This window comes from Erythrolamprus reginae, chromosome Z (assembly GCF_031021105.1).
Source record: "Erythrolamprus reginae isolate rEryReg1 chromosome Z, rEryReg1.hap1, whole genome shotgun sequence".
Lineage (NCBI taxonomy): Eukaryota > Metazoa > Chordata > Lepidosauria > Squamata > Dipsadidae > Erythrolamprus > Erythrolamprus reginae.
In genome coordinates, this window is record NC_091963.1 from 44,121,565 (window position 1) to 44,141,312 (window position 19,748).

General features: G+C 41.4%; 1 protein-coding gene across 3 annotated transcripts in view; it reads left to right on the forward strand.

Annotated features, from left to right (window-relative positions):
• Positions 1-17,868, forward strand: part of STK31 (serine/threonine kinase 31) — a 114,665-nt gene extending 96,797 nt beyond the window's left edge. For all 3 annotated transcript variants that reach the window (XM_070726414.1, XM_070726416.1, XM_070726413.1), the window contains exons 19-24: positions 7,315-7,440; positions 8,400-8,486; positions 11,354-11,503; positions 12,019-12,144; positions 13,321-13,389; positions 17,367-17,868. In XM_070726414.1, coding sequence (XP_070582515.1) covers positions 7,315-7,440; positions 8,400-8,486; positions 11,354-11,503; positions 12,019-12,144; positions 13,321-13,389; positions 17,367-17,624 — 816 coding nt within the window. In that variant the 3' untranslated portion in view covers positions 17,625-17,868. The remainder of the gene's footprint in view (positions 1-7,314; positions 7,441-8,399; positions 8,487-11,353; positions 11,504-12,018; positions 12,145-13,320; positions 13,390-17,366) is intronic.
• Positions 17,869-19,748: the final 1,880 nt, after the last annotated feature.

Consider the following 19,748-nt stretch of genomic DNA (forward strand, 5'->3'; position numbering starts at 1 on the left):
TACACCAACTTAATACAATGCTATGGGTATGTGTAATTTCCCTAGTACTGCCTCCACAGTTCAAAAATTTTCATCATTGGGGTTTAGTTACCAAATTTTAGAACTTGTTCACTCTATGATCTTCTTGTTTCTAGATGGCTGCTCAATTTATTTTCAGTCCTTTTATGTCCCCTTCTTTGTTTAAAAATATTCCTTGTTCCCCCCCCCCCCAAAGATATCTAGCTCAATCCATATAACTGGTGTTAGGCGAAGTCCAAACCCTGGGCTCAGGCTCTACTGCTTAATGCCAGGTTGGTTGTGAATATAGCTCCCCTCATCCACGTTTTACTTGTGGATGAGGAGGCCGACCTTGCATATGTGACTGAGACCTGGCTGGGCCCAGCAGTTGTCTCTCTGTTGGAGATATGCCCAGACAACTTTCAGATGCTACATCATCCACGATCCAAAGGGTGGAGGAGTGGCAGTCATAGTCCGGAAGACCTTCAGCATGTGCAGGCTCTCTGCACCTGAGATAGTCAGATGTGAGTCCCTCCTTTATAGGTTGAATCTAGGGGTTTAGGTGGGCTTGTTGCTCACGTACCTGCCTCCCAGCTGCATGGCAATGGCCCTGCCCGCGCTATGTGAGGTGGTAGCCGAGATGGCATTTGAGTTCCCCAGACTCATATAGTCTTGGGAGACTTTAATATACTGTTGCTTGGCAAACCCTCGGAGCTGGCGCAGGAGTTCATGGCCTCCGTGGCAACCATGGACCTGACCCAAATAGTTCAGGGTCCGACTCGTGAGAGGGGACACACACTTGACATGGTATTCCTCTTGGGGCAATGGAGTTAAGAGATCTGAAATTAAGGGGCTTAGACATCTTGCCTTTGTCATGGTCAGATCATTCACTGCTTTGGCTTGATTTATGGCCCCAATCTTCCACCGCAGGGAGGCGGAACCAATTTGGTGGTTCCGCCCCAGAAGCCTAATGGACGTAGGAATTTCACAGAGCAGTGGGGAAATTTCTGGACTCACTTATACATAATCCAGCGGAGTCATTGGTAAGTGCCTGGAATACAGCCTCAATAGAGGCTCTAGACCAGATTGCACCTTTTCAACCTCTCTACGGCAGTAGACCCAGGAAATCTCCTTAGTTCACTGAGGAGCTCTGGGGGATGAAACACCAGAGGAGACGTCTGGAGCAGTGTTGGAGGACCAGTATATCTAGATTTGACCAAACACTATTAAGATCCTATATTAGGACTTATCTAGTGGTGATCAAGGTGTCAAGATGTTTGCATCTTTCCGACCTAATTGTGTCTGCAGAATCTTGCCCAGCCGCCCTCTTTAGGGTGACCCGTTCCCTCCCTTCTCCACTGCACTAGGAAGGAGAGTCCAACATGGGTAATTCTCAAGTCCTATTGGTAGAGACTGAGTTTAAATTAGCATATAAACAAGGCACCACCCCCTAGCTGCCCCATGAGCTCAGTTTTAAAAAACTCAGTCCCTGTGTAGAGACCATTGAGTTTTCTCTCTATAATAAATGTGTAATTTTAATACTGTTTTAATCCTTTTAATTCCTTATTAACCTTTTTCTTCTTTTTCAGATTCTGAAGGAAATGCCTGGATGGGGTCTCTGCCCTCCATGGGCACCACCCCCTTCGTTCCTCCTCATGGGGTCTCTTCCCTCAGAGGGAACTGCCCAGCAGAGGAGTTCCCAGTCTTGAGTCACGGCCTCCGAGGTCAAACTCGGCTGCAAGCCGAAGGTGGGGGGTCTGCCCCCCCCACTGGGAGGCTTAGGAAATCCCCAGAATTCCCCAACGAATTCGTAAGCAAGCGGCTGTCAGTGCCTCGCAGCTAATGGCTGCCGCCACCCGCAGAATGAGATCGGGAGCGATAACACGGCTCCGAAGACCTAGGAAGTGGCAGTGCCATTTCCCAGCTGACTGGCGCTCACCCATTTGGCGGATGTGAGGAAAATGCCGCGGGAGGCCAACAGACACCACACCTACCCTTTTAAGGTGGATGGCAGGAACCCCGTCCCTCAGCCAGCTGGCTGGTGCAAAAGGGGCCGGGAGACGTTGGGGCGCCTGCCCAGTCCCCATAGAGGGCCTAGTCGCTATTTTATTCAAGAGCAAAGGTTGACACAGTCATTTGTTGAGTCTGGATCACAAACAGTTGTGTCTCTTTCAGCTTGTTAGCTGTGAGCACAATGGAGGAGCAGATTATCATGGGGCATAAGGCAGCCTCTCCTTCTGCTGCCCCCAAACCAAAGATAAGGCCCAACAGAACAAATCCATGGTCAAGGCCTCACAGGCGTCATCATCATCTCTCAAGGAGGCAGAGAGACATATAAAGGCCTAAGAACAAAAGCTAGAAGCAGCCCTTCACGCAACACCCCTTACAATTCCATTACAACTGCCTAAGACCCTGGGCCCATCTTACCCACAGTCCACAATTGGGTCTATAGGGCTAGCTACAGAAAGGGATTCGTCCCCAGAACAACAACTGCCGTCCTTGCCACATGTAATGCCATTACCTGGACCTAGATTGGATAGACCAGGTTCTGCGAGCCATGCCATACCATGCCTTTTTCTGCCTCTTCGATGCAGAGCACGCAGGTCCCTTCGGCTATGTTTACACTTACAGCTACAGTACTCCAGGCTCAGCCTGACACATGGCAAGGCATGCCCCTGGCACTGCAGGACATCATAACGAGCGCCTATACTCAGGGCATGGTAGCGGGGATGCAACAATACATCCAACACTCGGGGGGGGGGGCGTTTACCCAGGTTCACCTGGTGCACCAGTTGCGGCCCTATCTGGATCAGGAGTCACTGCTCACAGTCACTCATGCCCTCATCACCTCGAGGCTCGACTACTGTAATGCTCTCTACATGGGGCTACCTTTGAAAAGTGTTCGGAAACTTCAGATCGTGCAGAATGCAGCTGTGAGAGCAATCATGGGCTTCCCTAAATATTCCCATGTCACACCAACACTCCGCAGTCTGCATTGGTTGCCGATCAGTTTCTGGTCACAATTCAAAGTGTTGGTTATGACCTATAAAGCCCTTCATGGCACCGGACCAGATTATCTCCGGGACCGCCTTCTGCCGCATGAATCCCAGCAACCAGTTAGGTCCCACAGAGTGGGCCTTCTCTGAGTCCCGTCAACTAAATGTCGTTTGGCAGCACCCAGGGGAAGAGCCTTCTCTGTGGTGGCCCCAGCCCTCTGGAACCAACTCCCCCAGAGATTAGAATTGCCCCCACCCTCCTTGCCTTTCATAAGCTCCTTAAAACCCACCTCTACCGTCAGGCATGGGGGAACTGAGATATTCTTTCCCCCAGGCCTCTACAATTTATGGATGATATGTTTGTATGTATGTTTGGTTTTACAGTATAATAAGGGTTTTTTAGTTGTTTTAGTATTGGATTGTTACATGCTGTTTTTATCACTGTTGTTAGCCGCCCCAAGTCCACGGAGAGGGGCGGCATACAAATCCAATAAATAAATAAAATAAATAAACACTCCCATCAACCTCAACCTAGGAATCTCTGGTCTGCACCACCACCGCCCCTTTTCATTCAGCCAAGGGCTCATATGTCACCCAGATCCCCAATGGCTCCAGTTAGCCGTTTGGCACTTGAGGGGAGCAGATTAATAGGCCAACAGCTGCCGGAAAGAGTCATTGCCACCATCCAAGCTGCCCATCGTCTATCTACGACCATAATATACCAGACAACGTGGTCTGCCTTTTGCGACTTCTGTGCCAACCCACAGGTCGATCCTCGGGAGGGTTCTGTGATTCCAGTCTAGGAATTTTTACAGGCAGGGCTTGAACGGGGGTTAGCCTCCAATACCTTAAAGAGATAGGTGGCAGCCCTCTCAAGTATTGTGAAAGTTGCGTAGGGTCGCTCTTTGACGTACCATCCGTACCAGGACTGTATTACTGAGGCTTATAAAGCAAGTTCTCGGTCCCCTCCAGGGGGATTACAGCCCACTCTACGCGAAGTACAGCCACATCAGCGGTGTGGACAACACAGGTGTCCATTGAGGACATTTGCCAAGTGGCGACCTGGTTGACCCTATCCACATTCATTCACCATTATAAGCTTGACTCTTTCGCCTTGGTGGAGGCGTCATTTGGAATGCGTGTTTTGCAAATGGTGTGCTTCTCTCCAGCGTCCCTGGTCCAGCCTTCTCCCTCCCATGGAACTTGAACTTGGGTATATCCTATGTTGGACTCTCCTTCCCAGTACAGTGGAGAAGAACCGTTGGACCTACCTGAACGGTCTTCTCGATGCACTGGAAGGAGAGTCCAAACCCACCCGGCATTGTTTCTGGCCTAGGGACATCGGAGTATTTGGGTTCACTTAGTGTTGGATGTTTTTTGTTGCAGTTCTGAAATAAATTCTGGTTATCCTTATATTGTCTTCGTTTTTTAAACCTGAGTTCATGGGGGCAGCTAGGGGGCGGTGCCTTGTTGATATGCTAATTTAAACTCAGTCTCTACCAATAGGGCATGAGAATTACCCATGTTGGACTCTTCTTCCAGTTCATTGAGAATACCGTTCAGATAGATCCAACTGTTCTTTTGTTTCACGGACAAAATCACTCAACCTAGATTCCAACTGGGCAGGACCGACTGGGGCAAGTCTTAGTCCGGTTGTATGGGACAAGTTTGAGCTGGTGATGCCCGATAAAGTAGACAAGGCCATAGGAGCTGGGAGCTCCTCCAGCTGCTTATTGGACTAGTGTCCCTCCTGGCTGGATGAGACATACAGGACATATAATAGAACTAAATAAGTGGCAGCAACTATGGAAAAGGAATTATAAAATGATAATGGCAATAGAATAAATGTTTAGGAATAAATCAATGGTTTGAAATGTAATCAGATATTTGGCTCTTTTTACCATATGTAGTGAATATGCACAGAAGCCAAAAAAATACTGAACAGAGATTCAAACATGGATTCGGAAGATTGTGAATTAAAATATTGAACTCAAATCAGAGACATTTTGGGGGGGAGGCATATTGCCAGAGACATTTAATAAAGAAGAAACATATTTAATTGTACACATATTAATAGCCGCCAGAATAGCATATGCTGAAAATTGGATAGAATACAGACTGCGAGAGAAGTACTTAGGAAGATAATGGATTGTGCGGAAATGAATAGATTGACAATGAAAAAGATAAAGAGGATTTGGATAAAGTTTTTAATACAGTGATACCTCGTCTTACAAACTTAATTGGTTCTGGGACAAGGTTCTTAAGGTGAAAAGTTTGTAAGACGAAACAAAGTTTCCCATAGGAATCAATGGGAAAGTGATTAATGCGTGCAAGCCCAAAATTCACCCCTTTTGCCAGCCGAAGCGCCCGTTTTTGCGCTGCTGGGATTCCCATGAGACTAAATGCAGATTGTGCAAGAAAGCTGATGAAGCTAGACCATGTGGTCAGCTGCTGCAAGAAAATTGCGCACACTGATTACAAATTAGCACAACTCTGTTGCACAAATGATCCATTGGAATTTATGCAAAAACTAAAACATACATACTGCTATAAATGGTGGGAACACAAGCCTGAAAATCTGCTGGTCAAAATCTTGTGGGATTTACAAACGGATAAGGTACTAGTGCATAATACACCAGACACCACGCTGGTAGAGAAAAACCAGGTGACTCTCATCGACATTGCAATACCAGGGGATAGCAAGGTCGATGAAAAGGAACATGAAAAAATAGCAAAATACCAGGACATAAAAAATGAAATTCAACAATTATGGCACAGACCAGCAGTGGTAATTCCAGTGGTGATTGTAACACTAAGTGCTGTCCCAAAAGCACGGGAATTAAATTTAAAACAGCTTAAAATCGACAAAATCACCATCAGGCAGATTCAAAAAGCCTCACTGCTTGGTTTAAAGGGAACACTCAAATAACACATCCTAGATCTGAATGAATTAAATATTCTCCATCAATACTTTGTTTTGTACAAAGTTGAATGTGCACAACAGCATGTGAAATTGATTGTCAGTGTTGCTTCCTAAGTGGACAGTTTGATTTCACAGAAGTTTGATTTACTTGATTTTATTGTGTTGTTTAAGTGTTTCCTTTATTCTTTTGAGCAGTATATATTACAATGTCCTAGGTCCCTGGATGGGGCTCAACTAGTAACTAATGCCAAATCCATTGAAACAACTGGGCGCTGTGATACAATTGTAAATAACAACAAGAAATTTTCTTGTATTTTTCTTCTTCCAACAGTCAGATTTCTTTGATGCTTTTTAAGCTCTTTGCAGACAATGAATGTCTTTTGCTGTATGATACAACTGAGTAAATGTCAGAAAAATTCCACTAGAATGGCTGAACTTTATGCAGGCTTGTTCAGAGTCACTACTTTTTAACTACTTTTTAACATCAATTTGAATATGATTGGTATGCAAATTTATGCAGCCAAATTAGAACAATTAATCAGTGGAACAGTTTGTCTCCAGAAGTTCTGAATGATCCAACACTGGAAGTTTTTAAGAAGATGTTGGATAATCATTTGTTTGAAGTGGTATAGGGTTTCCTGCCTAAGCAGGGGATTGGACTAGAAGACCTCCAAGGTCCCTTCCAATTCTGTTATTCTATATTTTCTATCTTGGTCTGAGTTTTACATATCAAAAACTTGGTATTTAAATGGGTGTATAGTTTTTAAAAAAAAAATACAATGTAGTTTCAAGTTCATTTGGTAGCTAATGGAATTATCTGGTTTTTGCCCTTTGGATATGGGGAAATCAGCAATTTGAATCAATTTTTAGAGACCGAAGTGAGATTTCTGACAACCAGGCCATTTAAAAAAGCTAATTATTATGGCAACTTGAAACAGCTGAAATGCTTATTCCTAGTTGTAGCTGTGCCTATATTAGTAGTCACCATTCCTGTTAATTGACTTAACAGGAATTAAGGAACTTCTGAAAGGTGACACACATCCTAATCTTGGTGAAAAGTTACTTAGGATAGAGAAGATGATATACGTCTTTGGATAATTACACATGTGTTTATTTATGTAGATTATAGACTACAGTTATTGTCAAATGCAACTCCTTTCCTACTCTTATCTGTTCTAATTATCATTGTTCTGAAAGTGAGAAACACAATATTTTTAAAATGCAGTTATTTTTATTTGGGCTACAGTATGTGCTTTTATTATTTTCAAGAATAAACATTCCATTTATTAATTCAGAAAATAGAAACATTTGGCAGAAATAGTTCCCTTTTTTATATTCTGGAAAATAGTTCGATAATGTCAAGAATCAGCTTTTTACTCACTAAATTTATCTTTTCAGGGATATTATGTGAATATTGAAATTAAAACCCAAATAATAGAAAGAGCAGCAAAATATCATAAAGTTTGGAAAGGATTAAGGGAGAAATCTTGTTTAATGCAACCAATGTTCCTGTTTTTATGCAAGGTAAATTGTACATCGAAGTGTATTTTTTCTTTGCTATTTCTGTGTAAAAATTTCAAAGATCTCATATTAGAAAGTACTTTCCTTGCTTTAAAATAAAACCCCTTAAATTTGTATGGATAATATTGTTCTGGCTGACTGGGCTCAGGCAATTCGTAACAGTCCAAGGAAAAGAAATCAAACACACACGTGTTCTGCTAATCAGCAAACTTGTATTAGGTAAACAAAAAAGGGTTACTCAAAAATATTTCTTAGTGTCCAAGAACAATGCAATGCTTACTTCAGCCGCATACAAAAACATAGGAAAAAACAAACAAAGACAACCTGGAATGAACAAAGACGTTTCAGGAGTCCTTTTGAATCTTTGGAGCAAACAGCAAGTCCCAGAGTTTTCACCTCCCACTTGTCTGAAAAAGCTGGGTTGAAAACTTCAACGGCACAGAACAGAAACATCAGAGCAGGAACCACAAAATAACACAGATAAACAGCCACAGTTTGCCTTGGTCTTTGTTCCCTTTTATCCCTTTAGCCCTCATTAAAGGAACCACACCCAGCCCTCAGTATAAGAACCACACCCAGCCCAGGTGCTTCTATAATGACTTGTAATACTCCTTAAAGCGATCCCTTCTTTGCATAGCTCTTCGGCTACGCAGATCGATATATTGATCTGCAGAAGAAGCCGGGGACGAAATACTGTCTGAGGGACTGCATGCCAAATCCCCTGGGCTGTCTGCTGAATCCTGCATACCAGTGGCCTCGTCCTCCTGGCTGTCTGCCACATCTTCCTGGCTGTCAGCCAGGCTTTCGCATTTACTTTGTGCCGCGTCTCTCCCATCTGTGGGAGCAACGGCTGGCCCAGGCCCAAACACAACAAATATAAAAACACAAATAGGAAAGAATTTTAATGGCATGATATTTGATATTTTCTGTTCCTGCATATAATACTTTTGTTTTTATTTAAGTCTTATCCTATGATATATCTAATGATTCCATACTATGCTGGAGCAAACCTGGGGACACTGCAGATGACGGCACCTTTAAATGTACAAGTAAGTAATCTGGTAGTGTGAAAGGAAATTGCTCTTTGAATTTCTGAACCAACTTTTCTTATTTGCATTTCTTAGGTTCCCCCCCCCATATATTATCTTAAAATATATATATTTTATACATTTCCTTTCTATGTTAAACAGAGTGCTCTCTAGATTTCCAAGGTATTAATATACAAACGTAGAAACATCATTATTATAATCGTATGTATGTATGTATGTAACTTATTTTTGCTGAATTGAAAATGAAGGGAGACTAGTATAGATCTATTTTGAGATTTTTTTCCTCTCATCTGCTAGCCATACCCTTACTGGGATTTGATCCTGCAGTCTCTGCCTTGTAAGGATCAAACTGGATGCAAACTGTATCGCCAGGCATGGGGGAACTGAGACACCTCCCCCAGGTTTTTATACTTTATGTTTGGTATGCGTGTGCTGCATGGTTTTAAATGATGGGGTCGAACTACCTTTTCTCAGAGGTCGCCGTATACCATTGGAAAGCACATATTTCCTATGGTCTTAGGAACCACTCAACAGATGGGTCCCCCAAATGCAAATAGACTACAGCCCCCACTCCCAATCTGTACCATGGAAACTTCTGAGCATGCACAGAAGCTGAATTTCTGTCCAGGAGTCCTCGTCAAGCACAAACAGATCTCAAGAGAACAATAGATACCTTACAGCTACACAGCTTTACGGTAAACTACCCCAAAAGCCACATGACTCCTACCACGAGCCTGCCCCACCTGGGCACGATCATCGACATGATGACCTGTACAGTACACTTGTTTCCCAATCGTCAGGAGAAAATCAGACAAATTGTGCTCCTCGTCCAACAGAGACGGGTATCTCTAGCCTTCCTCTCTCAGCTCCTGGGGACATTTGTCGCATGTATCAACATAGTCCCCTGGGCTCGCCTTCATACCAGACATCTACAGTGGTTCCTGCTCCCGTTCCAAAGGGCATGAACTAGTCATTCCCACCACATGGTGTCTCCCACCGCAGATGTCAAGTGGTCACTTCCCTGATGGACTTCTTTGGCACTACAACATGGTTCCTCCTTCCAGATATATCAAGAGGTCACCATAATCACTGATGCCAGCCTGTCAGGCTAGGGCGCCCACTGCAACTCGCAGGTAGCACAGGGGCTCTGGACTTTGGAGGATATTGCTGATGTCAACATCAACCTGCTGGAGCTCAGGGCAGTCTTCCTGCCTCTGCAAGTCTTTGCTCACCTGATGGAGGGTCACCACGTCCTTATCCTTGGGGACAATGTGGTGACTCATTCCCAGATCAATCACCAGGGAGGACAAGGTCAGGCCGACTCATGCAGGAAGTGGAGTCACTGATCAACTGGGCCGAGTTGCACCTGATGTCCCTTTGGGCCGAATACATCTCGGGCATGTCAAACGTTCAAGAAGATTGGCTGAACCACTCAACGATCCATCCTGCGGAGTGGCGCCTGACTTCGGAGATATTTCAGGAAATTACCTACTGATTTGGGCTGCCAACAGTAGATCTCTTCGCAACCTAAGAGAACACCCAGTTGCTGAGATACTCCTCCCATTTCCCATCTCCAGGGGTAGAAGGAATCAATGCCTTGTGGAGCCTTTGGCAGGAGGGACTCTTCCATGCCTTCCCTCCTATGTTCCTCATTCCGAGAGTGGTAGCCAAGATCCTCTTGGAGCAGGCAGAAATTTTACTAGTAGCTCCATATTGGCCTCGGCTCCCACGGTTTGCCGATCTCATGGACTTGTCAGTATTCCCTCCCCCCATGGCACATCCTGAGCCACAGACTTTCCCTCGGTCAGGGATCAATGCTGCACCCAGACCCTCAGTGGTGGAAATTTGCCATGTGGCACTTGAGGAGGACCGAATGAGACGGGCACATCTGCCTGATAATGTCATCACAACCATACAGGCATCCCATCGCTCGTCCATGACTCTCATTTATCAGGCCACTTGGGTAACCTATTGCAATTTTTGCAAGACACAGAACCTTTTCTGTGAGGCCCCTGATCCTCTTGAATCAGCTTACCCCAAAGATTTGTACTGCCTCCAGCCTCCTTGCCTTCCATAAGAATTTGAAGATGCGTTCGTGCCGGCAGGCCAGGGGAAACTAACCATCAACCCCTGTCTATGGATAAATGTATGTTGAATGGAAAGTATGTTGGTGGATTGGAATGAGTGTTTTTAAATTAAATTGGGGTTTTAGATTGGTGGCTTATTTATTGGATTTTAAAATTATATTGTTTTTATATGTTGTAAGCTACCCTGAGTCCTCAGAGAGGGGCGGGATACAAATCCAATAAAATAAATAAATAAATAAATAAACAAATCTGTAAGAGATAGAAACAATATTGATTCCACATTCTCATATTGTAGGGCCCGCATTTACTTTATGTATTTGCTATAAAACTGATCCTAGTTAGCAATTTCTGTCATTCTCATTGTTTTCTACTATTGCTTTCCAGATAATAAAAAATTGTTAAAAATGCTATACTTAGAACTGCCTTGTCTAATCATTAGCCGAGTGGATGATCTCCTTCCCCAGAAGAATGATGGAAGAATGAAAAGGATTTTGTTCTATGGGCTCCAACATAGTTTAAACAGTTACTAGTTTTTAAAATAATATTTGATAAAATACTTTCCACCCTTAAAATCTGAATTGATTAGCTACCTTAGACTACTGAAGAAAGCCTAGAAAAATTAATCCTGTATAGCAAACAATAAATCCAGTTTGATAAAAGTTTTGAAAGTAGTTTTGTCTCTTGTCTTTTAATTGGATGTGTAATAAGCATTTTTGAAATCCTTCTGGGAATATTTTTGCACTGATCTCATAGGACCTTTCTTGCAATCACTTTAACTAGGAAACATTAAAAGTAATGAAAGGAGTGGCATGTGGTCTCTGTGTACTACACAAAGCTGATATAATTCATGGATCGTTGCATAAAAACAATGTCTTTGTATTGAACCGAGAACAGGGAATTGTTGGAGATTTTGATTTCACCAAATCTGAGGTAAAAATATTTTCTTTCCAAATAAATGATATTGCACAGTGTAAATTAATAGCACAAATACTAACTTTTCAGGATGTGTAAAATCCAAGGAATTTGAGGAATTACTCTGTTTAGTATTTTAATACCAGCATGTTGTTTTTGTTAGCATCAGAAGAATAAATCTATCAGTGACAATATGATAGAGCCTTCCAGAAAAGTAACGTGGGGGCCAACATTAATTTTTAGGATAGTTATATTACATAAGGAGGGAACTATCACTGAGAATACCCTATGTCTTGGTCTCAGCAGATGTATGCTGACCAGATAAAGAGGCTAAGTTTAAGAAGATAGAACATGCAACTAATACAAGAAGTCTCCTGCAATTATATCTCCCCATACCTGACACAACTGAAGTATAATAACTGAGTGGCATTAATAGTTATAGAGTTCATCCCCCAGACAACAAGGGTTCAATATGTTGGGTGGGGATAAGAGTCAAAGCTTATGTATTAACTATTGGACTGTTTTACTTTCAGAGCCAGCGTGCTTGGTCAGATTATATGACTTTGAATGGCTTGAGCTTAATTTCCCCTGAGCTAAGAAAGGGTCAGCCACCTTCTCCAGCTTCAGATATGTATGCTTTTGGTTGTCTACTTTATTGGGTATGTAAATCTTCGGTCTTGGGCATTGCTGTATCACAATATAAAACATGTTCTGTCGGGCTCTCTGGTAGACTCCTCCCAAAAATTCACAGGTACAAATTTCAGACACACACACGTTTGAAAATTCAAAACAATGTTCTTTATAATGAAAATTCACTTAAACTAAGCCCTCTTTTGGTATAGCAAAGAGCACTCGTCTCCAAACAAACTGGTAATTTATACAAGTCCCTTATCAGTCCTGTGATACTTAGCTTGCAGCTGTGAGGCAATTCAAAGTCCTTCTTTCACAAAGTGAAACACACTTTGCTCTGGTTTAGTTTCAAAGCAGGGAAAAATCAGCACACACAAGTCAGTCAGTAAAGCAGTCATGAAACACAACAATCAGATAATCCTCCACAATGGCCAAACCCACAGGCTGCTATTTATAGCAGCCTCACTAATTACCACAGCCCCACCCAACCACAGATGGCCTCATTTTCTTTGATAATAATCTCTCAGTTGTTGTTGCCTATGCATCGCTCTCCGCATGCGTGGCTGTATCATTAACTCATGTTCTGAATCCAAGGAGGAACTAGATAATTGATCTCCTTCTGAGCTGCCTGCCACACTCTCCTCCTCCCTGTCACTTATGTCTTCTTGGTCATCTTCAGATTCCACCACTGGCAAACCAGGCCTGCAGCATGTGGATGTCTCCCCCACATCCACAGTCCTTGGGGCAGGAGCTGGGCCAGAGCTAACCACAACAAAAACATCTCCTGTTTTGATAGCTTTTAGTTTGCCTAAGGACTTATCTGGTGCTTCTTAGAGAACATATTAAAAACATGTTAGTCAATATAATAACATAAATATTTGAAGATTAAAGAATTATAGTTTCCAAAATTATTAAATCAAGTTGTATTTACTGTAGTTTTTGTTGGTTCTGATTGGTAATCTTGCCAGTTGTATCAGGAATGTTCATTATGGAGCAGTCTGATCTCCAAACAGGATTAGTACATGCCTAAGAAGCACAGCACAGGAAATGGGGGGAAAAGAAGCGGAAAGTGGATAGGAGAACAGACCTGGATGAAGAGCATGCAGGAAATTCAGTGCAAATGGTGATAGTGGGAGTAATTTGAGTAGTGCAATGTTTAGTTTATTGATATTTGGGGGTAATTTTCTTATCTTTTAAATGTGCAGATACTTCTTGGAAAGCAAGAAATAAAAACAAACAAAGCTGGAACTCCTCAAATTGATGGCCTTGTTGTGGTATGTTTTTTTTGAAACTGAAATATTTCAGATTTAATGCATAATTGACTGTTTTTTAAGGAATAAAAATAATTAAGACATAAGAGTATAGATTATATAAATTGATAACTATTCATACAAAATCTTTCAAAACGTTGATATAAAATATGAAGAACAGAGGGCTACATATTATTCAAGAATTGCTTAGAATATTTCACATAATTTCAAGCACTGACACAGGAAAAATGAAATACTGTATAACCAAAATGAATAGGAAACTGGAGCAACCCAAAGAAAAAAAATCAAGGGACATAATATTCAATTATATATGCTTATTTATAGAACTACCCAATTCATGCTAAGATATTACCTGAGTCACGTGGAAAATCAGATTTCCTAACCTCCTCCCCTTTGCTAGTCAGAGGACTGAAGTTTCTTTTGATAACAAGAAGCAGCTGCTAGTCAGTGTTTCTCAACCTGGGGGTCACAAACCCTTTGTGGGTCAAATGACTGTTTCACAGGGGTTGCCTAAGATCATGAGAAAAGACAAATTTCCCATGGTGTTAGGGACTGAAGCTTCTATTCTGGTGCCCTGGAACACATTTTTACAATCCGACCAATCAGGAGTTTACAGTGGGGGTGTCCCTCTGACCTTCCTGCCAATCAGCTTAAATCTCTGTTGAGAGAATTGGCACTAGACTTATGGTTGGGGGTCACCACAACATGAGGAGCCGTATTAAGGGGTCATGGCATTAGAAAGTTTGAGAACCACTGCTAGATAGAGGTGAAGTATAACGCCTCCCCATAGACTCAGGTAAAAGATAATTCCAAATGAAGTAGAAGCAAGGAAATACCTATTTCAAAGTTATTTAAATAATATAATTATCCCTCCTGCAGATAATTTCCATGCCTGAAATGAGTATTGGGAACCCAAATTGTTTTCATAATAGGCTCCATGTTTTGTTAGTATGGGACATATCCTGGGGGTCCAGTCTCAAATTCAGTGCTTGGTATCTCTGGTATGCCACCCCCCCCCAAAGATAAATTAGATGCACCAGTGCTTGCAATAATAATTTCCCCATATGAAGAACGTTGCAGGATTTGGATTTGGCTAGTCTAAAGAAAAAAAGAACTAGGGGATACAAGACAGCAATATTCCAGTAGTAGAGAAGTTACCACAAAGAGGAGAGGGTCATCTTATTTTTCTAAGCACCAGGGGGCAATACAAGAAGCAATTTATGGAAATTAATCAAGATGAAATTTAGGGTTAAGGAGAATTTAGAGTTAAGGAGAAATTTCCTCACAGCAAGGACAATTAATCCATGGACCTGTTTGCTTTCAGATAGAAATTGCATTTAGATTTATATACCGCTTCACAGTGCTTTACCACTTTCTCTAAGTGGTTTACAGGGAGTAAGCATATAGCTCCCAATAATCTGGGTCCTCATTTTACCGACCTTGGTAGGATGGAAGGCTAAGTCAACCTTGAGCCTACTGAGATTTGATCTGCCAAACTGCTGGCAGCTGGTGATCAGCAGAAGTAGATTGCAGTACTGCACTCTAACCGCTGCGCCACCCAGGCTCTTATGTTGTGGGAGCTTCATCATTGGAGATTTTTAAGAAGAGACTGGAAAGTCGCATGTCTGAAGTGGTATAAGATCTCCTGCTTGAGCAGGATGTTGGACTAGAAGACGTCCAAGGTCCCTTCCATCTCTATTTTGATTGGCTAATTGATTTGCATTTAAATTTTGTTTCTAGCTGTTAATTTATAACAGACTTTGCAGATCTGGATGAACTCATAGATACTGTAACATCATATGTTAACTTCTGTGAAGACCTATGTGTACCTACTAGGAACTTGTGAATATATAGTAACAATAAACCTTAGTTCACCGCTAAACTTAAGAAGTTACATCATTCCAAAGACGAAGCCCACAGAAAAGGTGATAGAATGCTGTACAATTAGGCCAGAAATGTATTAACAAGGGAGATCAGAGCAGCAAAAAGAAGCTAGTCTGAAAAAGCTAAGGAATCAGTTTTCAACAAATGAACCAGCAAACATGTAGACAACTTTTAAAAACATTACCGGTTAAAGCAAACCTTATTCCCAAGCTGAAGAAAATCAGTAACTGGCAGATTACCTGAACATATTCTACTGCAGGTTTGAAAGGAAACTACAGCCACCTATCTCCACAATCTCCATCCCAGACACACCAACAACAGCCAAACCTCCTACAATTGACCCCATCCTATTGGGTTCACAACTCCTGGTGATCACAGAAAAGGAAATGCAAGATCTATTTCACAGACAGAAGCCAGGAAAAGTACCAGGCCCAGACAAGATAACTCCTTCTTGCTTAAAAGTCTCTACTGACCAAATTCACCCAAATTTTTAACAAATCACTAGAGATATGCCATGTTCCTTCTTGCTTCAAATACTCCCACTATCACAATTAGCACAGAACCCTCCCAAGGCTGTGTACTCTCACCACTTTTTTCTATATACCTATGACTGCATCTCAAACAATCAAACTACTGAAGCTTGCAGATGGTATAACAGAGATTGGTCTCATTCAAGACAACTATGAAACCACATACAGATGGGAGGTTGAACATGTAGCCTTGTGGTGCGATCAAAACAATCTGGAACTGAACACACTTAAAACCATGGAAATGGTGGTAGACTTTAGGAGAAACAATACTAGACAACACAGTATCAACAGTAGAGAACTTCAAATTTTTAGGCTCTATCATATCTCAAGACCTAAAATGGTCACATAAGATTTAAAATGTCATCAAAAAAGCATCACAAAGACTGTTCTTTCTACACCAACTCAGGAAGCTCAAACTGCTCAAGAAGCTGCTGATACAGTTCTACAGGGGAATGATTGAGTCTATCATCTGCAACTCTATAACTGTTTGGTTCTATTCTGCAACCCAACAAGACAGACACAGACTTCAGAAGATAATCAGAACTGCAGAAAAAAACAATTACTGCCAACCTGCCATCCATTGAGGACCTGTATACTGCACGAGTCAAAAAGAGGACCATGAAAATATTTACTGACCTCTTGAATCCTGGACATAAATTGTTTCAACTCCTACCCTCAAAATGATGCTATAGAGCACTGCACACTAAGACAACTAGATACAAGAACAGTTCCCCCACCTCCCTGAACACTATCACTCTGCTAAACAAATAATTCCCTCACCCCTGTCAAGCTATTCATTAAGGCCATATTACTATTACTATTAGTCTTCCCATTGTTCCTATCACCCATCATGTGTTGTGCCCAGTGAAGGACTACCAATTTTTTTTCTACCACACTGTGGGCGTGGTTTATGCATTTTCTTTCAACATCTCTCAGTGCAAATAGAGTGCTCTGGGGTGGAGCTCCATTTTCGCTACCCCACTGCATTCTCCCCCGTTTGGGCAGTAGCCCACCCCTGGTTGTACCTCATGATTCTTGATAAATGTATCTTTTCTTACACTGAGATCATATGCACCAAAAACAAATTCCTTTTGTGTCCAATCACACTTGGCCAAAAAAGAATAAATAATTCTATTATGGCACAGGAGAGTGAGTTTTAATCTCGTCTGAGTGACCTTCTCTCTCAGCCCCAGGGTGATTGTTGTAGGCAAAATAGGAGGAGGAAGATTTTCTGAATGTTTAGGGCTTTGAGTTGTTTATAAAAATAATAAAAATGGGATATTGAATTAATGAATGAATGAAACCAAGTTGTTGTCCCAGGGGAGATTCAGAGGAGTCTCATGATGAACTCAAAATTTGCAAGATGGTGGATGTGACATGTTGTGAGCATGACACCATGGCCACTATCTTGCAGGTTTTGCTTTTCATCTGCAATAGATTAAGCAGCTGTGTTTTCTATTTCAGAAATACATAATAAAATGTTAATTACTCTAATAAATATTCCCATTTATTGATTTTGAATAATTGTATTTTGAGTGATATTTCATATTGCCTTTTTCTTTCAAGGATGATAAAGTAAAAACTCTACTTTCACAACTCCTTTGCTCTGATAATCGGATGACTGCAGAACAGGTGTTGAATGCTGACTGCTTTTCACATGACCTGATTGCAGTTCCACTGGAAAGTGAAGGTACTGAGTATGTCCATGGAGAACAAAGATCAGAAAATGATGTGTCTGATGAAAGACTGGACAACAAGAGTGAACTTTCATCAGAGAAAGACTTCGATTCGTGTATGAGTGATCAGGATGCAAATTCAAAATAAATAAGATCACAGTAACCTGTTCATCCCAATATAGTCTTTTCAGCTTTATTATAGTTAAAACAGTAGAAGATAACAAATGTATTGTACTTTGAAAGATTAGGGAAGGTCAAGATACCCCTAAATTAATATATGTTATTGTTGTGGACATTAATGTTGCTGAATTATTTGCAATTGTATTTTTTATAGTCAGTTGCATGCCTGTTTTTGGATTAACAATATTAAAGTATCAAAGTTTTGAAGCAAATATGTTGTGATATTTGGATAAATTGTGATTTATAAATTAGAAGAAATTAGGTAGAGAAGTTGCTCTTAACTTAATATAAGTATCCATTTATAAGAAGTGAATCTTTTGCAGTATCAGGCTGCAACTCCCCACTAGATGGAGATCTTGGCTTTTAAGAAATTGCCATACTTTTAAAAGCAGATGGTGAAATGCTGCTTTTGACTCTCTTTCAAGTTAACTAGTTGCATATATTGCTATTTAAAGAATTTACAAAACATTTTATTCTATGAAAACTGAGAGGCTGTCTCTAAAATATGTAAATAGGTAATTTTTTTGTTCAGTTAAAGCCTGTAGGGTTTATCTTACTCAATTTCTGCTGAATTCTCAATTCTTTCTAAAGAACTGAATATAAATAGCTTTTTGTTTTAGTCATGATATTCTATAAAAACTCATGATATCTATAGGAAAGTCATCTTGGCTATTCCAGAATCAGAGTGAGAAAATAAGACACTTTATACAAAAGCAAATCACAAGACACTTGCAATTGCTTTCTATGATCTTCTAGTACAGTGATGGAGAACCTATGGCATGGGTGCCACAAGTGGCACACAAAGCCATATCTGCTGGCACACGAGCCATTGCCTTAGCTCAGCTCCAACATGCATGATGTATATGCCACCCAGATGATTTTTTGCTTGCACAGAGGCTCTAGGAGGGCATTTTTGGCTTCCAGAGAGCCTCCAGGGGGATGGAGGAGGACATTTTTACCCTCCCCAGCTCTAGGGAAGCCTTTGGAGCTGGGCAGGGTGAAACATGAGCCTACTGGGCTCACTAGAAGTTGGGAAACAGGCCATTTCTGGCCTCCAGTGGGCCTCCAAGAGGTGGGGGAAGCAGTTTTCGCATTGAATTATGGGTGTGGGTTCTCGCACATTTGCGATAGTGCATGTACACACGCTCTTTTGGCACCCGAGGGAAAAAAAGGTTCGACGTCACTTTTCTAGTACCTAGTTATAGGGTTTGCAGGTTACAGTTACATTTTACAGATTGAAACATATGTTAGGTAAACTATGAAATAGTATAATGCCTAGTCAAATATTGGACCTCTTTTGTATCAAAGCCTTCATAGCGTGACTTGTCTTCTTTGTAAAGTGGTCTTCTTTTGCCAGGAAGTCAATGGGCTTCCTTCCCTGGACACAATGCTGAGGAACATGACGGAGCTACAAGTCCTAGCAAGGACACGCATCTTGCAGTTCTCCCCACCTTGTGACTGAATAATTACTGATATCTAATGAAGTATCCCATTTCTATGTGCATGTCCTTAATAACTCAAGGATTGCTCTGCGCACACCTTAACAGAATTTAATTAAATGGACAGCTCCCATCTTGAATTCAATATCATCAGAATTCACAGATACCTATAGTGAATAACTGTGGCAAGGCTGCATGTGTTTAAGTATCTACTGAAAGCTGTAGTTATGCAAAAATCACTTGCCTTTTGCGATTAGGGTTTTCCTACTGGTTATTAAAATTCCTGTCTGTGCCTATATATAATCTTCTTGAAAAATTCATCTTATATAACAGATTTTTATTAGTATAATGTTGAAGCTTAACTGAGAGTGAAATAGCCTAACTCCATAAATCTACTAGAAATTTCTATATTGATACATTCAAAGTTGAGTGGCTTTTTAGACCAGACAGGGCCACTGTTCCAGCTGGAAGATTAAATTCAGAGCATCAAAACTCCTGCTGATTTAGTTTCTCCAGAGTTGATTCAAAGCCAAACCTCTTTAAACATTTGAAACATTTGAAACAAGGAGTACCGTATTTTCCGGCGTATAAGACGACTTTTTAACCCCTGAAAATCTTTTCCAAAGTGGGGGGTCGTCTTGTACGCCGGATAT